The sequence below is a fragment of the Pleurodeles waltl genome, chromosome 8 (genome assembly GCF_031143425.1).
Source record: "Pleurodeles waltl isolate 20211129_DDA chromosome 8, aPleWal1.hap1.20221129, whole genome shotgun sequence".
Classification (NCBI taxonomy): domain Eukaryota; kingdom Metazoa; phylum Chordata; class Amphibia; order Caudata; family Salamandridae; genus Pleurodeles; species Pleurodeles waltl.
In genome coordinates, this window is record NC_090447.1 from 1,193,627,746 (window position 1) to 1,193,648,135 (window position 20,390).

Here is a 20,390-nt window from a genome sequence, read left to right on the forward strand (position 1 = left end):
TTGTTGTACACACACACAGGCAATACATGAGAAACACACACTCAAAGTCAATTCCAGGCCAATAGGTTTTTATATAGAAAAATATATTTTCTTAGTTTATTTTAAGAACCACAGGTTCAAGATTTACAAACAATACTTTAAATGAAAGGTACTTTAGGAACTTTGAATTAGCAAAATAGCATCTACAGTTTTCACACAAATGGCAATAAGCTATTTTAAAACTAGACAGTGCAATTTTCAGGTAAGTATTTGTTAGTTTTGCAGGTAAGTAAACCACATACAGGGTTCAAAGTTGGGTCCAAGGTAGCCCACCGTTGGGGGTTCAGAGCAACCCCAAAGTTACCACACCAGCAGCTCAGGGCCGGCCAGGTGCAGAGGTCAAAGTGGTGCCCAAAACACATAGTCTTCAATGGAGAAGGGGGTGCCCCGGTACCAGTCTGCCAGCAGGTAAGTACCCGCGTCTTCAGAGGGCATACCAGGGGAGGTTTGTAGGGCACTGGGGGGGAGGGGGCACAAGTCAGCACAAAAAGTACACCCTCAGCGGCACGGGGGCGGCCGGGTGCAGTGTGCAAACAGGTGTCGGGTTTGCAATGTAATCCAATGGGAGACCTAGGGGTCTCTTCAGCGATGCAGGCAGGCAAGGGGGGGGGGGCTCCTTGGGGTAGCCACCACCTGGGCAAGGAAGAGGGCCACCTGGGGGTCGCTCCTGCATTGGAGGTCGGATCCTTCAGGTCCTGGGGGCTGCGGGTGCACTACCCTTACCAGGCGTCGGGTCTTTGAAGCAGGCAGTCTGGATTCCCTCTGCAGGCGTCGCTGTGGGGGCTCAGGGGGGTCAACTCTGGCTACTCACGGGCTCGCAGTCGCCGGGGAGTTCTCCCTATAGTGTTTGTTCTCCACAAGTCGAGCCGGGGGCGTCGGGTGCAGAGTGCAAAGTCTCACGCTTCCGGCGGGAAACGTGTGTTCTTTCAAAGTTGCTTCTTTGTTGCAAAGATGCTTCTTTCTTGGAGCAGAGCCGCTGTCCTCGGGAGTTCTTGGTCCTTTTAGATGCAGGGTAGTCCTCTGAGGCTTCAGAGGTCGCTGGACCCTGTGGAACGCATCGCTGGAGCAGTTCTTTTGAAGTGGGGAGACAGGCCGGTAGAGCTGGGGCCAAAGCAGTTGGTGTCTCCGTCTTCTCTGCAGGTTTTTCAGCTCAGCAGTCCTTCTTCGTCTTAGGTTGCAGGAATCTATCTTGCTGGGTTCTGGGAGCCCCTAAATACTCGATTTAGGGGTGTGTTTAGGTCTGGGGGGTTAGTAGCCAATGGCTACTAGCCCTGAGGGTGGCTACACCCTCTTTGTGCCTCCTCCCTGAGGGAAGGGGGGCACTTAGGGGCTGTCCTGACTGGCCAGTGACTCCTCCTTGTTTTTCTCATTATCTCCTCTGGCCTTGCCGCCAAAAGTGGGTCCGTGGCCGGAGGGGGCGGGCAACTCCACTAGCTAGAGTGCTCTGGGGTGCTGTAACAAAGGGGGTGAGCCTTTGAGGCTCACCGCCAGGTGTTACAGTGCCTGCAGAGGGAGGTGAGAAGCACCTCCACCCAGTACAGGCTTTGTTACTAGCCACAGAGTGACAAAGGCACTCTCCCCATGTGGCCAGCAACATGTCTGGTGTGTGGAAGGCTGTTAAAACTAGTCAGCCCACACTGGTAGTCGGTTAAGGTTTCAGGGGGCATCTCTAAGATGCCTTCTGGGGTGTATGTTACAATAAAATGTACACTGGCATCAGTGTGCATTTATTGTGCTGTGTTACAGTTTTCAGTGTAGCCATTATGGTGCTGTGGAGTTCGTGCATGACAGACTCCCAGACCATATACTCTTATGGCTATCCTGCACTTACAATGTCTAAGGTTTTGCTTAGACACTGTAGGGGCATAGTGGTCATGCACTTATGCCCTCACCTATGGTATAGTGCACCCTGCCTTAGGGCTGTAAGGCCTACTAGAGGGGTGACTTATCTATGCCATAGGCAGTGTGAGGTTGGCATGGCACCCTGAGGGGAGTGCCATGTCGACTTAGTCATTTTATCCCCACCAGCACACACAAGCTGGGAAGCAGTGTGTCTGTGCTGAGTGAGGGGTCCCCAGGGTGGCATAAGATATGCTGCAGCCCTTAGAGACCTTACCTGGCATCAGGGCCCTTGGTACCAGGAGTACCAGTTACAAGGGACTTACCTGGATGCCAGGGTGTGCCAATTGTGGAAACAAAAGTACAGGTTAGGGAAAGAACACTGGTGCTGGGGCCTGGTTAGCAGGCCTCAGCACACTTTCAAATCATAACTTGGCATCAGCAAAGGCAAAAAGTCAGGGGGTAACCATGCCAAGGAGGCATTTCCTTACACAACACCCTCCCCCCACCCCCAAACGAAAGAGGATGAGACTAACCTTTCCCAGGAGAGTCTTCATTTTCTAAGTGGAAGAACCTGGAAAGTCCATCTGCATTGGCATGGGCAGTCCCAGGTCTGTGCTCTTCTATAAAGTCCATTACCTGTAGGGAGATGCACCACCTCAACAGTTTTGGATTTTCACTTTTCATTTGCATTAGCCATCTGAGAGGTCTGTGGTCAGTCTGAACTACAAAGTGAGTACCAAAGAGCTATGGTCTCAGCTTCTTCAGGGACCAAACCACAGCAAAGGCCTCCCTCTCAATGGCACTCCAACGCTGCTCCCTGGGGAGTAACCTCCTGCTAATGAAAGCAACAGGCTGGTCAAGGCCATCATCATTTGTTTGGGACAAAACTGCCCCTATCCCATGTTCAGAGGCATCAGTCTGCACAATGAACTGCTTGGAGTAATCTGGAGCTTTGAAAACTGGTGCTGTGCACATTGCTTGTTTCAGGGTGTCAAAGGCCTGTTGGCTTTCTACAGTCCAGTTAACCTTCTTAGGCATTTTCTTGGAGGTAAGTTCTGTGAGGGGTGTCACTATGAATCCATATCCCTTCACAAACCTCCTGTAGTACCCAGTCAAGCCAAGGAATGCCCTGACTTGAGTCTGGGTTTTTGGAGCTGCCCGGTCCAGAATAGTCTGGATCTTAGGCTGGAGTGGCTGAACTTGGCCTCCACCTACAAGGTTTCCCAAGTGAACCACAGTTCCCTGCCCTATCTGACATTTGGATGCCTTGATAGAGAGGCCTGCTGCTTGCAGAGCCTTCAAAACCTTCTTCAGGAGGACCAGGTGATCCTGCCAGCTGGAGTAAAGACAGCAATATCGTCGAGATAAGCTGCACTAAAGGACTCCAAGCCAGCAAGGACTTGATTCACCAACCTTTGGAAGGTGGCAGGGGCATTCTTTAAACCAAAAGGCATAACAGTGAACTGATAATGCCCATCAGGTATGGAGAATGCTGTCTTTTCTTTTGCTCCTGGTGCCATTTTGATTTGCCAGTACCCTGCTGTCAAGTCAAAGGTACTTAAGTATCTGGCAGCACCTAGCTTATCAATCAATCAATCCATCTGCCCTTGGAATGGGATGGGCATCTGTCTTGGTGACAGAATTAAGTCCTCTGTAGTCCACACAGAACCTCATCTCTCTCTTTCCATCTTTGGTGTGATGTTTGGGGACTAAGACCACTGGGCTAGCCCAGGGGCTGTCAGAGTGCTCAATGACTCCCAATTCCAGCATCTTGTGGACTTCCACCTGGATGCTTTCCTTAACTTGGTCAGACTGTCTGAAAATGTTGTTTTTGACATGCATGCTGTCTCATGTGTCCACATCATGGGTACACAGGTGTGTCTGACCAGGGGTTAGGGAAAAGAGCTCAGCAAACTGTTGCAGGACCTTCCTACAGTCAGATTGCTGTTGGCCAGAGAGGGTGTCTGAATAGATCACTCCATCAACTGAACCATCTTTAGGGTCTGTGGTGAGGAGATCAGGGAGAGGTTCACTCTCAGCTTACTGGTCCTCATCTGTTACCATCAACAGATTCACATCTGCCCTGTCATGGAAGAGTTTGAGGCGGTTCACATGGATCACCCTTTTGGGGGTCCTGCTAGTGCCTAGGTCTACCAGGTAGGGGACCTGACTCTTCCTCTCTAGCACTGGGTAAGGGCCACTCCATTTGTCCTGAAGTGCCCTGGGAGCCACAGGCTCCAGAACCCAGACTTTCTGCCCTGGCTGAAACTCAACCATAGCAGCCTTTTGTTCATACCACAACTTCTGGAGTTGTTGGCTGGCCTCAAGGTTTTTACTTGCCTTTTCCATATACTCTGCCATCCTTGAACGTAGGCCTAGTTCATAGTCCACTATATCTTGTTTAGACTCATGAAGAGGTCTCTCCCAGCCTTCTTTTACAAGAGCTAGTGGTCCCCTTACAGGATGGCCAAACAGAAGTTCAAAGGGGGAGAACCCTACTCCCTTCTGAGGCACCTCTCTGTAGGCGAAAAGCAGACATGGCAAGAGGACATCCCATCTCCTTTTGAGTTTTTCAGGGAGCCCCATGATCATGCCTTTCAATGTCTTGTTAAATCTTTCTACAAGACCATTGGTTTGTGGATGGTCTGGTGTGGTGAATTTGTAAGTCACCCCACACTCATTTCACATATGTTTCAGGTATGCTGACATGAAGTTGGTACCTCTGTCAGACACCACCTCCTTAGGAAATCCTACTCTGGTAAAAATACCAATGAGTGCTTTGGCTACTGCAGGGGCAGTAGTCGACCTAAGGGGAATTGCTTCAGGGTATCTAGTAGCATGATCCACTATTACTAGTATGTATTGGTTCCCTGAGGCTGTGGGAGGTTCAAGTGGACCCACTATGTCCACACCCACTCTTTCAAAGGGGACCCCCACCACTGGAAGTGGAATGAGGGGGGCCTTTGGGTGTCCACCTGTCTTACCACTGGCTTGACAGGTGGCACAGGAGACACAAAACTCCTTGACCTTCTGGGACATGTTGGGCCAATAGAAGTGGCTGACTAATCTCTCCCACGTCTTGGTCTGTCCCAAATGCCCAGCAAGAGGAATATCATGAGCTAAGGTCAGAATGAACTCCCTAAACTCCTGAGGCACTACCACTCTCCCAGTGGCACCAGGTTTGGGATCTCTTGCCTCAGTGTAAAGGACTCCATCTTCCCAATAGACTCTATGTGTTCCTGTTATTTTTCCTTTGGACTCTTCAGCAGCTTGCTGCCTAAGGCCTTCAAGAGAGGGACAGGTTTCTTGCCCCTTACGCAATTGTTCCCTTGAGGGTCTCCCTGGGCCTAGGAGCTCAACCTGATAAGGTTCTAACTCCATGGGCTCAGTTCCCTCAGAGGGCAGAACTTCTTCCTGGGAAGAGAGGTTCTCTTTTTCTTGTTGTGTTGAAACTGGTTCCCCAGTTTTCATTCCTTTTCTCTTGGAGGGTTGGGCCCTTTTTCCAGGCTCCAACACCACTTTTTCACCCTGAGCCTTGCACTGTGCCCTTGTCTTGACACACACCAATTCAGGGATACCCAGCATGGCTGCATGGGTTTTGAGTTTTACCTCAGCCCCTGCTGAGGACTTTAGGTCATTTCCAAGCAAACAGTCTACAGGGATATTTGAGGAGACCACCACCTGTTTCAGGCCATTGACCCCTCCCCACTCTAAGGTTACCATAGCCATGGGATGTACTTTAGTCTGATTGTCAGCGTTGGTGACTGGATAAGTTTGTCCAGCCAGGTATTGACCAGGGGAAACCAGTTTCTCTGTCACCATGGTGACACTGGCACCTGTATCCCTCAGGCCTTCTACACTTGTCCAATTAATTAAGAGTTGCTGCCTGTATTCTTGCATATTAGGGGACAGGCAGCCAGTGTGGCTAAATCCACCCCGCCCTCAGAGACTAATGTAGCTTCAGTGTGAACCCTGATTTGCTCTGGACGCACTGTTGATCCCACTTGGAGACTGGCCATTCCAGTGTTAGCTGGAGTAGAGTTAGAAGTGGAACCTTTCTTGGGACAGGCCTTGTCTCCAGTTTGGTGTCCTTGCTGATTACAGCTACGACACCAGGCCTTTTTGGGATCAAAGTTTTTACCCTTGTACCCAAAATTGGATTGTGAAGAGGCTCTGGACCCTCCCTCCTGAGCAGGTTTTTGGGGCCCTATACAAGACTCTTTACTTTTTCCCTTGGATGTCTCAACACTCTTCCCCTGGGGAGTCTTTGTGACCCCTTTCTTTTGGTCACCCCCTGTGGAAGTCTTGGTCATCCTAGTCTTGACCCAATGGTACGCCTTCTTTCCCAATTCTTGGGGAGAAATTGGTCCTAGGTCTACCAGATGCTGATGCAGTTTATCATTGAGACAATTACTTAACAGGTGTTCTTTCACAAATAAATTGTACAGCCCATCATAATCATTTACACCACTCCCTTGAATCCAACCATCCAGTGTTTTTACTGAGCAGTCAACAAAATCAACCCGGGTCTCGCTCGAGGATTTTTGAGCCCCTCTGAACCTAATTCTATAGCCCTCAGTGGAGAATCCAAAGCCTCAATCAGGGTAGCCTTCATGAGGTCATAGGATTCTGCATCTTTTCCAGAGAGTGTGAGGAGTCTATCCCTACACTTTCCAGTGAACATTTCCCAAAGAGAGCACCCCAGTGAGATCTGTTTACTTTTCTGGTTGCACAAGCCCTCTCAAAAGCTGTGAACCATTTGGTGATGTCATCACCATCTTCATATTTAGTTACAATCCCTTTTGGGATTTTCAACATGTCAGGAGAATCTCTGACCCTATTTATGTTGCTGCCACCATTGATGGGACCAAAAGCCATCTCTTGTCTTTCCCTTTCTATGGCTAGGAGCTGTCTCTCCAAAGCCAATCTTTTGGCTATCCTGGCTAGCAGGAGGTCCTCTTCATTGAGGCTGCCCTCAATGCTTCCAGAGTTGCTGGACTCTCCTGTGAGAGGAGCAGCATCTCTGACTATCACTTGTGGAAACAGGGTTTAAGGGACCCTGTTCTCCCTAACTAGGAGTGGGGGTGGGAAATCCTCCACATCACTAGCTTCCCCCTCTGGGAAGGTATCCTCAGAGGGGTTGTTCTTAGCAAACTCTGCCAAAAGCTCCTGGAGCTGTACTTTGGTAGGGTTTGAACCAGTTTTAATCTTTTTGGTTTTGCAGAGAGACCTTAACTCTGACATCCTAAGATGCAGGTAAGGCGTGAGGTTGAGTTCCATCACAATCTCTTCTGCATTAGACATTATGTTTCTAAAAGTTGGAATACATTTTAGGAATCTAAAACTATCTCTAGAACTTATTTCAAACTTTTACAAAACTTTTAAACTCTAAAAGAAATGCTAACAGGGACTAACACAAGGCCCTAGCAGGACTTTAACAAATTTAGAAAAATAGCTAAAATTTCAAAAATCAGTTTCTAATGACAAATTTTGGAATTTAGTCATGTGATCAGGTATTGGCTGAGTAGTCCAGCAAATGCAAAGTCTTGTACCCCACCGCTGATCCACCAATGTAGGAAGTTGTCTCTGTATGTACTATTTCAAAGTAAGAAATAGCATGCACAGAGTCCAAGGGTTCCCCTTAGAGGTAAGATAGTGGCAAAAAGAGATAATTCTAATGCTCTATTTTGTGGTAGTGTGGTCAAGCAGTAGGCTTATCAGAGGGTAGTGTTAAGCATTTGTTGTACACACACAGGCAATAAATGAGGAACACACACTCAAAGACAATTCCAGGCCAATAGGTTTTTATATAGAAAAATATATTTTCTTAAGTTTATTTTAAGAACCACAGGTTCAAGATTTACAAACAATACTTTAAATGAAAGGTATTTCACTTAGGAACTTTGAATTAGCAAAATAGCATCTACAGTTTTCACACAAATGGCAATAAGCTATTTTAAAACTAGACACTTACTGCAATTTTCAACAGTTCCTGGGGGAGGTAAGTATTTGTTAGTTTTGCAGGTAAGTAAACCACCTACAGGGTTCAAAGTTGGGTCCAAGGTAGCCCACCGTTGGGGGTTCAAAGCAACCCCAAAGTTACCACACCAGCAGCTCAGGGCCGGTCAGGTGCAGAGGTCAAAGTGGTGCCCAAAACACGTAGGCTTCAATGGAGAAGGGGGTGCCCCGGTTCCAGTCTGCCAGCAGGTAAGTACCCGCGTCTTCGGAGGGCACACCAGGGGGGTTTTGTAGGGCACCAGGGGGGCGACACAAGTCAGCACAAAAATTACACCCTCAGCGGCATGGGGCGGCCGGGTGCAGTGTGCAAACAGGCGTCGGGTTTGCAATGTAATCCAATGGGAGACCTAGGGGTCTCTTCAGCGATGCAGGCAGGCAAGGGGGGGGGGGGTCCTCGGGGTAGCCACCACCTGGGCAAGGGAGAGGGCCACCTGGGGGTTGCTCCTGCACTGGAGGTCGGATCCTTCAGGTCCTGGGGGCTGCGGGTGCACTGTCCTTACCAGGCGTCGGGTCTTTGAAGCAGGCAGTCGCGGTCAGGGGGAGCCTCTGGATTCCCTCTGCAGGCGTCGCTGTGGGGGCTCAGGGGGGGTCAACTCTGGCTACTCCCAGGCTCGCAGTTGCCGGGGAGTCCTCCTTGTAGTGTTTGTTCTCCACAAGTCGAGCCGGGGGCGTCGGGTGCAGAGTGCAAAGTCTCACGCTTCCGGCGGGAAACGTGTGTTCTTTCAAAGTTGCTTCTTTGTTGCAAAGATGCTTCTTTCTTGGAGCAGAGCCGCTGTCCTCAGGAGTTCTTTGTGCTTTTAGATGCAGGGTAGTCCTCTGAGGTTTCAGAGGTCGCTGGACCCTGTGGAACGCGTTGCTGGAGCAGTTCTTTTGAAGTGGGGAGACATGCCGGTAGAGTTGGGGCCAAAGCAGTTGGTGTCTCCGTCTTCTCTGCAGGTTTTTCAGCTCAGCAGTCCTTCTTCGTCTTAGGTTGCAGGAATCTATCTTGCTGGGTTCTGGGAGCCCCTAAATACTCGATTTAGGGGTGTGTTTAGGTCTGGGGGGTTAGTAGCCAATGGCTACTAGCCCTGAGGGTGGCTACACCCTCTTTGTGCCTCCTCACTGAGGGGAGAGGGGCACATTCCTAATCCTATTGGGGGAATCCTCCATCTGCAAGATGGAAGATTTCTAAAAGTCAGAGTCACCTCAGCTCAGGACACCTTAGGGGCTGTCCTGACTGGCCAGTGACTCCTCCTTGTTTTTCTCATCATCTCCTCCGGCCTTGCTGCCAAAAGTGGGGCCATGGCCAGAGGGGGCGGGCAACTCCACTAGCTGGAGTGCCCTGGGGTGTTGTAACAAAGGGGGTGAGCCTTTGAGGCTCACCGCCAGGTGTTACAGTGCCTGCAGGGGGAGGTGAGAAGCACCTCCACCCAGTACAGGCTTTGTTATTAGCCACAGAGTGACAAAGGCACTCTCCCCATGTGGCCAGCAACATGCCTGGTGTGTGGCAGGCTGCTAAAACTAGTCAGCCCACACTGGTAGTCGGTTAAGGTTTCAGGGGGCATCTCTAAGATGCCCTCTGGGGTGTATGTTACAATAAAATGTACACTGGCATCAGTGTGCATTTATTGTGCTGAGAAGTTTGATACCCTCACAGCTATCCCCCAGTTCCTTTTTCTGTACCGGCAATGCAAGTTTTTCAACTTCAAGTCAGTCATACATACTTCTCATTTGGGAGGCTTATCTTGAGCCTGCATAACATTCTATCATGCTTGCCTTGAATTCTGCCACAGGCTGCACTTCTTTTTGGCGTATTGAGCATGTACATCAATTCTAAATAAAAGACAATTAGTGGCCTGTGTTTCTGAGCTTTGTTGTCAACAAAACATACACTAACTGGGAGGTATTTTAAGTTAATGTATGTGCAAAAGATTCTAAATTAAAATCCACAGATCCCTTCACACCGGCGGACATCAGTGTGCATTTATTGTGCTGAGAAGTTTGATACCAAACTTCACAGTTTTCAGTGTAGCCATTATGGTGCTGTGGAGTTCGTGCATGACAGACTCCCAGACCATATACTCTTATGGCTACCCTGCACTTACAATGTCTAAGGTTTTGCTCAGACACTGTAGGGGCATAGTGCTCATGCACTTATGCCCTCACCTATGGTATAGTGCACCCTGCCTTAGTGCTGTAAGGCCTACTAGAGGGGTGACTTATCTATGCCATAGGCAGTGTGAGGTTGGCATGGCACCCTGAGGGGAGTGCCATGTCGACTTAGTCATTTTATCCCCACCAGCACACACAAGCTGGCAAGCAGTGTGTCTGTGCTGAGTGAGGGGTCCCCAGGGTGGCATGATATGCTACAGTCCTTAGCGACCTTCCCTGGCATCAGGGCCCTTGGTACCAGGGGTACCAGTTACAAGGGAATTACCTGGATGCCAGGATGTGCCAATTGTGGAAACAAAAGTACAGGTTAGGGAAAGAACACTGGTGCTGGGGCCTGGTTAGCAGGCCTCAGCACACTTTCAAATCATAACTTGGCATCAGCAAAGGCAAAAGATCAGGGGGTAACCATGCCAAGGAGGCATTTCCTTACAAAACTTGACTGTTCTCACTGGTTTATATATGGCTAGGTCCAAACTGAGGTGGCATGGTGTGCAAAATAATGATGGACTAGGATGCAGTCTGAGTAATTACGAGTGGCTGAGATTAATTGAAGCATTCCATCCATCACCTTTTGTTTACTTCTAAAAATAACATAGTGTATGTTATCATGTTTCAAAGGCTCAAAAGTATCCTAAATATGTATGGCCAAAATCAAGGTGAAACCACAGGAGAAGCTTAAAAGCTCACACCAGTTCTAATTTTCCCAGAATTAAAATGTAGGATTAAGCTTGACATAACTCCCCGTATCAACTCTACATAGTTAAAAAACAAAAATAGTCAAACTTGAAGGGTTTTATTGTCCGGCTAAGATGAGTGAGTGTGACAGTTTAACATGACATCAAATGGACTAGCTAGCAAACGTTGTGCCAACCTCACCACTAGATCAGGCACCTTGCTTCTATTGACTCTTGATATCAGCCCATGAGCACACTCTCACAGCTATCCCCCAGTTCCTTTTTCTGTACTGGCAATGCAAGTTTTTCAACTTCAAGTCAGTCATACATACTTCTCATTTGGGAGGCTTATCTTGAGCCTGCATAACATTCTATCATGCTTGCCTTGAATTCTGCCACAGGCTGCACTTCTTTTTGGCGTATTGAGCATGTACATCAATTCTAAATAAAAGACAATTAGTGGCCTGTGTTTCTGAGCTTTGTTGTCAACAAAACATACACTAACTGGGAGGTATTTTAAGTTAATGTATGTGCAAAAGATTCTAAATTAAAATCCACAGATCCCTTCACACCGGCGGACATAATTCGAGAGCACAAAACGCCCCCAGTTGTGCAAGCTTGTGTATATATTTAAAGATACACGCAAAAAAATAACAGTGTTTAGTCACCATTGATTTTTTTAGATAGTTCTAAAACTAGTTAATACCCCAGATTGAAAGAAGTCATTCTAAAGCAAGAGGGCATTAACTGTGTCCTTTGTTAAGGAGGCGAATACTGCACTATGAGTTGCATGAGTTAGACATACTTGACACATAATGCAGTGTCTGTTTGAGGATCAATTACATGTATCTTTGGCAAGCCAGTCATATTCTCTTTAAACCCACACAAAAGAAATGCTACATAGAAACCTAAAAGCAAGAAAAATCCCCAGCAAAAAAAGCAGAGGACAGAACACGGTTGATCAAAGAGGGCAGGCAATGTGCATCCAATCCATTCAACAGTGAAAAGGAGGCTTAAGTGGTATGGCAGAGAAGGCAAGAGGATAAGGCCAAAGCATGGGACGGGGTCTGTTCATGAACTCAAGTCTGCTACTAAGCAGGTTCCACTCTAGAAAACAAGGCGATTGGTGGTTCCAGGCGAATGTCAAAGGAGGAAGAAAGTAGGTTGAGAAATATCACTACAAACACTTAATTTTCAGCTGTGCACTTGTTGAGATGCTATCTGAATGGAACCTCACTTCATCTACATCCATTGTAAAAGGAATTACATCCTACATAAAGATCAATGCGGCATCAGTCAAAACAGAAGTACTGGTTACACCATTTAGGGCAACAGAGAAGACCCCTTGATTGTAGGTAAGCAGAAAGCAGTATAAATGATCAAACGTAGACCATCTACAATGAATGGCAATGCTGACCGCATAATACCGCTTAGAAAACTGAAGACATACAAGGGCCTACCTGAGTCATCTTAAACGGTCAATGACCCACGTGTAAATGGGAGTGTACGTGTCTGTTGCAATCACGATTTCCTACCAGATCTGCACTTGCTCTCCCATAATTAAAGCACATACATGTGCACAGAACAGCTAATTCACACGGCACTACAGTGCGTCACATGATTTCAACTCCCTTCAGACGGTCACCTGGTGAGTAGCCAAAATCGCATAAAGGCCGGCAAGGCGAGCTGGGTACCACTGCAGAGTGATTTTCCAGCTCGTTGTTTGAGGCTGCAAGCGAGCAATGTCTATTAAGGGGTGTAAAAACATCCCAGGACATCACCAATAGCCTCTACAACCTTATGTTTGTATTTTGTTTGGTGGAAGGAGGAGGTCGATGAGGGCAGGGGGCGGGGGCAGCAGCCGTCTTGGGAAGTTCTTGGCATAAAGTCCCACCCCCTCCAAGGCCATGCTCCCTCCTCACACGGCCGAGTTGGTCATCAAATTGGCAGGTCTGTGTGTATCTGATCAACTCCACTTGAAATAGAAAATGTGCATGAGTAACACCTGTTCACTTCCGACTTAAAAATGAACTGGTCAAAATCATAACTAAATTGATATAGGTCATCCCATGCGTGGATGCAAGAAAACTTCCACCGCTTGAATGGTTCTAAAATTCACATTCTTCGTAGGTAGTCAGTGTCTCAAAGGGTCCACAACACAAATGCAAAACGTTATAGGTTACACAATAAAAATACACTCTCTATCCCGTCTCTTAAGTGTTGACTTTTAGATTTACAGAGACCTGAGTCAAAAACCATAAGAGGATCGCATCAGGAAAAACGGGGACATCTGATTCCCAAACATTCTCTATAAGGTACAGGGGGCCCGTGAGATAACGTCAGTACCTCTGAGTCTTATTTTTAAATATGTGTATGCCTCTTCTCAGCTTCTTATTCAGTTCTTCGTAAATGCAAATATTAAATCAGCTTTTGGGCTTCCTAAGGGGGAACGAACACCTTGGAGCACACCGGTATCACTGTAACGTTCTAAATAACAGATCAGATAGTGCTTGTCTATAGGTTAATTTCTTCCCTAGTAGGTTATACCAATTTCTGTTCACAATTGCGACACAAATACTATAACACTAGCAAAGAAAACGTTGCATTATTTTATAACTGCTCAGCAACAGAAGTCATCATAGAGAAACTCAAAGCAGCACGTTGCATGAGAGTTCACGGGCAGGGACTCTTGCAGTCAGTGTTTGTGGTACTTACTTTTGTCCTTGTGCTATCTTCCCAGATATCTGCATTTCGTGCATTGCCTGCAGGCGACATTTGACGAGCTCTGTGGGACACAGAACTATCGAGGAGAAGACAGAAGCAACGGAGCCCGCCGCTGCATTTTGCAAGTCACTGAAACACAAACAGGGAGGATATTTTATACTCATTTGCAGCCTCAGATTCCTACAGAATTGCACAGTGAGCATCTTTTCAAGCACGTGGCTTTTCTGACAATACTCATTCAAAATGACACTATGTTTACTCTAGAAGGACTCAACAATAGTGTTACAAAAAGTCAAATAGTAAAATTGGGAGCGTCTCACTGTTCAATGATGTGGGACGTTTTAACTTGATCGCAGATTTATCCAAAAGGTCCCATGAACCACCATGAACACATCTAAAATGTCTTATTTTTCCTGTACAAAGAGCCCTGGCTAAGGACCATGTTAGTTGGGTGATGTACAGCTCAGTAGTGAGGCCACGTCATGACTAAGGACATTACAACTCCTACTCGAGTAAACATAGCTTGATTAACAGCAAAAAAAAGGTGTCATGAGACATTGTGCTATGCCTGGACACAGAAAAACCAAGAAACAATATTTCACATCCAATTGTGAAACTGCTGTGTGCAGTTAATGTTATCTTAGATTGTATATCGGCTCTAGCCACTTTAATAAATAGTAAGGCATCTTTCTACAGAGTACTAGATAGTTACTTATATGTAAAAGTTAGTTTGAACTTGGTATCTTTCATAGATTCACATTCTCTCATCCTTCGAAAAGTGTGTGACTGGATTTGAAACAGTCATTCCAAAAAATAATGTACCCTGCAAGCATCATTAACTTGACCATTATAGCACTCTTAGCAATACGGATCAGGGTGTCTGTAACTTATCAAGAGACCCGAATGAGTCAATCAATAGGTTAGGTTTTATAAAGTGCAGCTAATCACCCGATCCAATATCCAGCTGCGTGCAGGTCCTGGAGGCTTATTTGAACACCAGGTCTTGAGGGCCATTCGGAATTCCGGAAGTGAGGTGATGGTGCAGAAGTGCATGGGGAGGCTGTTCCAGATTTTTGCTGCTATGCGAGAGAAGAAGCCTCTTCCACTTCTGCTTCGGTAGATGCGGGGAGTATAGACAAATGAAAGGGAGCCAGAGTGTAGTCTTCTCAATGGTTGGTTGAAGTTCAGACAGTGGTTAATATATTTGGGCCCTTGGTTGTGTACACACTTGAGTGCATGAGTCAGCAGCTTGAACTGGCATCTCTTCTGTACGGGGAGCCAGTGGAGTTGCCTGAGATGGGGTGTGATGTGGGCTCATCGGGAAAGGTAGAGGATGAGTCTGGCTGTGGCATTCTGTATGGTCTGAAGTCTCTGTACGAGGTGTGTGGTGATTCCTAAGTAAAAGGTGTTGCTGTAGTCCACTCAGCTGGTGATGAGGCCCTGTGCCACGGTGCCTCTCGTGTGTAGGGGTAGCCACTTGATGATCTTACATTGTATGCGCAAAGTGAGGAAGCAGGTGGAGAAGACTGCGTTTATCTGTGATTTAATGGTGAGCTTGTTGTCAGTGATGATTCTGAGGTTTCGGTGTGGGTCCTAGGGCTAATGGCCACCAGGAAATATTCCATGTTTTGCTGCTGTTGCCACAGATCAGTACTTCCATCTTGTCTGTGTTCAGCTGCAAGCAGCTGTTCTTCATCCAGTCAGCAACGCTTGTCATGCATCTGTGGAAGTTGGTTATGGTGGTGGAGGGGTTGTCGGTGAGTGAGAGGATGAGTTGGGTGTCATATGCGTAGGAAATTATGTTCAGACCTTGGGATGTGACGATGTTGGCCAGCAGGGTCATATATACGTTGAAGAGCATGGGGCGGAGGGATGAGCCCTGGGCGACAATGTAGGTGATCTCTTTGGGTTCAGAGGTGAAAGGTGGGAGGTGGATCCTCTGGGTTCTTCTGGTGAGGAAGGAAGTGATCCATCGGAGTGTGTCTCATTGGATGCCGACGTGGTGGAGTATTTCAATCAGCATGTGGTGGGATATGGTTTGAAGGTTGCTGAGAGGTTGAGGAGGATCAAAGCTGCTGTTTCTCCTCAGCCGAGGAGGATTCAGATGACGTCAGTGGCTGCGATCAGGGTAGTTTCAGTGCTGTGACTGCTGCAGAAGCTGGATCAGGGTAGTTTCAGTGCTGTGACTGCTGCAGAAGCTGGATTGGGAGGTGTTGAGAAGCTGGTTCTGCTCCAGGTATGTCATGAGTTGCTTGACGATTATCTTTCTAAGTATCTTTGCTGGGAATGGGAGCATGGAGATTGGCCAATAGTTTCTGGGTTGCTGGGGTCTGTGGAGGGTTTTTGAGTAGTGGTCTGACTTTGGCGTGCTTCCAGGTGTCAGGAAATGTTGCGGTGATGATAGAGGTGTTTAGAAGGGTGGTGAATTCCTGGCCGATCCTTTGGTTTTTAAGGTTGAAGATGTGGCGCAGGCAAGGGTCTGTGGGAGCTCCTGATTATATGATAGAGGTGATGTCCTGGTTGGAGAAAATGTTCCAGGTGGTCAGTGTGTGATTTGTGTCGGTTATGGTGGTGGCCTATCTGTTGAAAAAGTCTGTAGGTGTTGGGTGGGGATTGAAGTTTCTGTATATGGTTGCAATCTTGTTGTGGAAGAAGAGGGTGACGTTATCGCACAGCTTCTGTGAGGGTGTGATTTATTTTTGTTGGCAGTCAGGTTGGAGAATTCCTTAACAATGTTAAAAAGTTTTGTGGTTGGGTTGCTGGGGTCTGTGGAGGCCCCCTGCTGGAGCTGGTTTCGATGCATGCGGCAAGGGCCGTCTTCTTTGTTACCCTCAGCAGGTGGTGGTAGAATCGAGAGAGGTCTTGAAGGCTGTTCTGTCGGAGGCATCCTTGCTGGTGCACCATCTCCTCTCCAGCTGTTTGCCATCTCTTTTCACTGTTTTGAGTTCTTGGGTGTACCAGCTGGCCTTTTTGGAAGATTTTCTCTGTTTGTTGCTCTTGATATGGACAATGCTATTGGCGCAATTGGTGATCCCAGCGCTAAAGATTTTCACTTCCTGTTCGAGGTTGGTGGCGGTAGCAGGGTTGGATGTGCAGAAGGTGTCTGCCAAGCTGGTCTCTGAGATTTTGTTCTACCTCTGATGGGGGGTGCTGGTCGACTTGGGGGTGGAGGTGCGGGAGCTGGAGAGGCTGGAGTGGATGATGGAGTGATTAGTCCATGCAAGTTGTGACATGGCTGTATTTTACGCGGTTGCTGGTGGTGAAAATGGGGGCCAGGGTGTGTCCTGCGGTGTGCAAGGTTTTGAACCATCTGAGTCAATCTGAGGCTGCTCATACTGTTGAGGAGGAGTGCAGTGTTGTTGTTGGGGTCGTCGATGTGGAAAATTAGGTTGCGGAGGAAAATGTAGTCCTTGGAGTATAAGGCTAGGGGCACAAGGAAATTTGTGATGCTGTTGCTGAAGTTGGAGCACAGGCCTGGGGGTCGGAGGGTTGGTATGCTAGGGTGCCTCTGATGGTTGTTTTGTCATCCCTGTAGCTTGAAGTTCAGATGTTCCATGGGGGTGGTGGTATTGTCGGTGGTGGTGCACTGTATGGTCTCTTTGTGGATGATGCCTGTTCCTCCTCCCGGCTTGTTGGTGCGGTCCTGGTGAATGATTTTCTATCTGCCGGGGATCGCTGTGGCAATGTCTGGAGCGGATGTGAGGGTGATCCAGGTCTCAGTGACGAAGACAATGTCGGGTGTGAGGGTCACAATGAAGTCCCATCATACGGTGGAATGCTTGCATAGTGAGCGAGTGTTGAGAAGGACACATGCAAGTTGGTGTTTTTGTTCAGGTGGTGTCTGTGGTGTTCGGGGTGGCGCTGGTCGGTGGGCTTGTGTGTGTGCAGTGACCGGTGAAGTGGCAGTGGGTGCAGGTGAAAGATCCTAACCGGGAGCGTGGGTTGGCGCGGTGGCAGTGTTTGTTGCGGCATCTGGGGCTGAGGGTGTAACTTTGCAATGGTGTATCTTTGGGTGGAGGAAAGACCAGTGGTGCAGATGAGGGCAGACTGGCTTGCCTATGGCGTGCCAGCAGCGAGCCCGCTGCGTACTCGGGCTGTGGCCTGCATTAAGCAGGTCTTCGGTCGGGCGGGTGTCTTTTGGTGGGAAGAACAGTGAGTGGAAAAACCCGGTTGGGAAAACCCCGGCGTGAAAACCCAGGCAGCTGCGGTGTTACTGGATCAGTCTGGAACAAGCAGGAACTGGAAGCCATAGGCAAGCGGCAGGCTAAGTGTCCAGTAGTTCTCATCCAAAACCCAAGTCAACAGGTCATACTGCAATGTCATTAATAATGAGAAGCTTACACTCTGGCTGATTGCAATGACACACATTCATTAACAAGGAGCTACCGGCTGGGGTGGTACTTCATCCCCAGTGTACATCTTGCCGGTGACACCTGCAAGGTGCTGCCTGATGTGCTAAAAGCGCAAGTGCATGCCTGCTGCACTGGACTTTTTGGAGCTACCGGCTGTGGTGAGACGACATCCCCCAGCCTACATCTTGCATGTGACCCTTGAGGGGGAGGAAAGAGGGAGGCGGCGCCTGATGTGCTAAAAGCTATTACTTTGTCACAGTATCCCTATGTTTTTTTCCTTTTCTCCACTGCTTTGACCACATGACTGCACTTAGGGGCAAGTTAATTAACCTAAGTGTTACTTTTCTTTTCTCCTGTTACCAACTACGAGCTGATGGTCTGGCGACCTCGATACCATTGTACCTATCTAACTGTATGCTGTGGGACCACCCTCGATATTGTATGTATTCTAATATGTCGGGTTTCGCATCGTTCGTAATTTTATGGTAACACTTTGCCTGTGATGCATTATATATTTTGTGATATAAATGAATTTTTATTGGAATGTCTATCTCTTTGCAATTTTGCACAACTTGACATTGGACAATTGGTCTGTATTTCAAAACGAACATGGCTTTGACATACTACATATATGTGCTGGATACTTGATATGTTTTCCTCATGGTCATTTACAACATTTTGCATATTTTCACTTATTATAGTCCTATGGTATAATTTCCTTGCAATCTTGCGTAACCTCACATGGGACATTTGGTATATATTGTAATACGAACATGAATATGTTATACAAACTACATGGACTGGGAACTGAATATGTTTTCATCACTGTTGGGCTATTACACTTTACATTCTTTCATGTATTATGGGTTTACTGATGTGCTACAATATGTTTTATTCCAATCCTACAGGGGGTTTTCCTTTCTCTTCTCGACCCTTTTTTCACTCTCTTTCTTTTTTCTTGTATTGACAACTACTGTCCTTGCAATGGGTTCTTTATATTTGTTTGATGGTTATCTTGATATTGACTACACAATGGGTCACTATTATGTCCTCTCCGCCTTGAGAAAGCCCCAGGCTTGCTTGCCAGATGGGGTCGAAACATGTGTTGGCTGTGTTATACTTTGAACATGTGAAAAGAACACAAGACACACCTATATGAAAATAATAAATGCTAACAATAATCACTGTCAATTAATTTGACTGTCATCGTTGAATTGGGAGAAACCATTAGATTTCAAAGCTTAAATACATTTCAACCCTGTACTATCCTGACGTCATTTGTTTGATGGGTTAGGGGTTACCCACTCTAAAGGACAAACTGTTTTCCCTAATCCCATTACTCTAAAGGGGTGATCCTACAGTACTAAACCCCTTCCTTTAGACTCTACATTTAGACCATTGTGCACGTTTTAATGTTCGTGCCGTTGGGTGGACTAAATGCAAACATCTCCTACAGGTCAGTCGCTTCGTTTACTGCTTCCGTATTTCATAGAGTTACATGCTAGCAATTAGTAAATAGTTCAGTGGTAGTGAGAAAAGTGAATTGTCAATTATTTTTGGAGCTACTGGCAGGGGTGTACTACATACCCCAGCCTATATCTTGCTTGTGACGCTTGTGAGAGGCCGCCTGACATGCTAAAAGAGTGATTGCAAACCCACTGCGCTGGGCTTTTTGGAGCTACCGGCTGAGGTGGTACTTTATCCCCAGCCTACATCTTGCCTGTGACACCTGCGGGGTGCCGCCTGATGTGCTAAAAGTGTGAGTGCATACCCGCTCACTGGACTTTCTGAAGCTACTGGCTGGGGCGGGACTACATCCCCCAGGCTATATCTTGCCTGTGATGCTTGTGGGGAAGGGCCACCTGATATGCTAATAGCACAATTACCCACCTGCTGTGTGGGACTTTTGGCTTTACCCCCTGATGCGCAACTGCACACCCGCTGCGCTGGACATTTTGGAGCTACCAGCTAGGGTGGGACTCCATCCACCAGACTACATCATGCCTGTGATGCCAGCAGGGGGTAGCCTGATGTGCTAAAAGCATGATTGCACACCCGCTGTGCAGGACATATGCGGTTCGTGCTCAGGCAATGGCCCATCTGCACCTGTCCGTGGCCGGTCGAGGCTGGGCTGGCCCACTCCAGTAGGCCCCATTATCTGCCTGCCCTTTTGAGCTCTGTCAGTGCTTCCAGTAAGGTAATAATAAATGGGGAAAAGGAAATCTATAATGCCGTCCACCAAAGAACGCCCTTTATCTGCAACTATTACTAACTTTCTAACCAACGCCATAGGGGCTAATAATAGAGAGATCAAGGAGTGTGGAGGAGCAATAGGGGCCTATCAAAAAAGCAGTTTCTAAAATACCGAGAGCCATTGATGCAAGTGGCACACAGTCATCCAGTTTAACTACAAAGACGTCACTTCAGTTTCTAATCCATGTGTCTTTAATGTCAAATTCGCAATTCATACCAGCTAGTCAGACTGAGCAAAACAGTCTATTGAATACTCCCCCTTCTAAAAAAGCTAAAAAACTTGGGTGGAAAACGGTTACCTGTTCTAAAAGACTGGCGAATTAAAAAAAAAAAAAAG

General features: G+C 47.4%; 1 protein-coding gene across 4 annotated transcripts in view; it reads right to left on the minus strand.

Moving 5' to 3' along the window:
• Positions 1-20,390, minus strand: part of LOC138250517 (mitochondrial ornithine transporter 1-like) — a 72,246-nt gene that overhangs the window by 12,824 nt on the left and 39,032 nt on the right. For all 4 annotated transcript variants that reach the window (XM_069205472.1, XM_069205475.1, XM_069205473.1 and 1 more), the window contains one exon: positions 13,440-13,577. In XM_069205472.1, the coding sequence (XP_069061573.1) occupies positions 13,440-13,577 (138 nt within the window). The remainder of the gene's footprint in view (positions 1-13,439; positions 13,578-20,390) is intronic.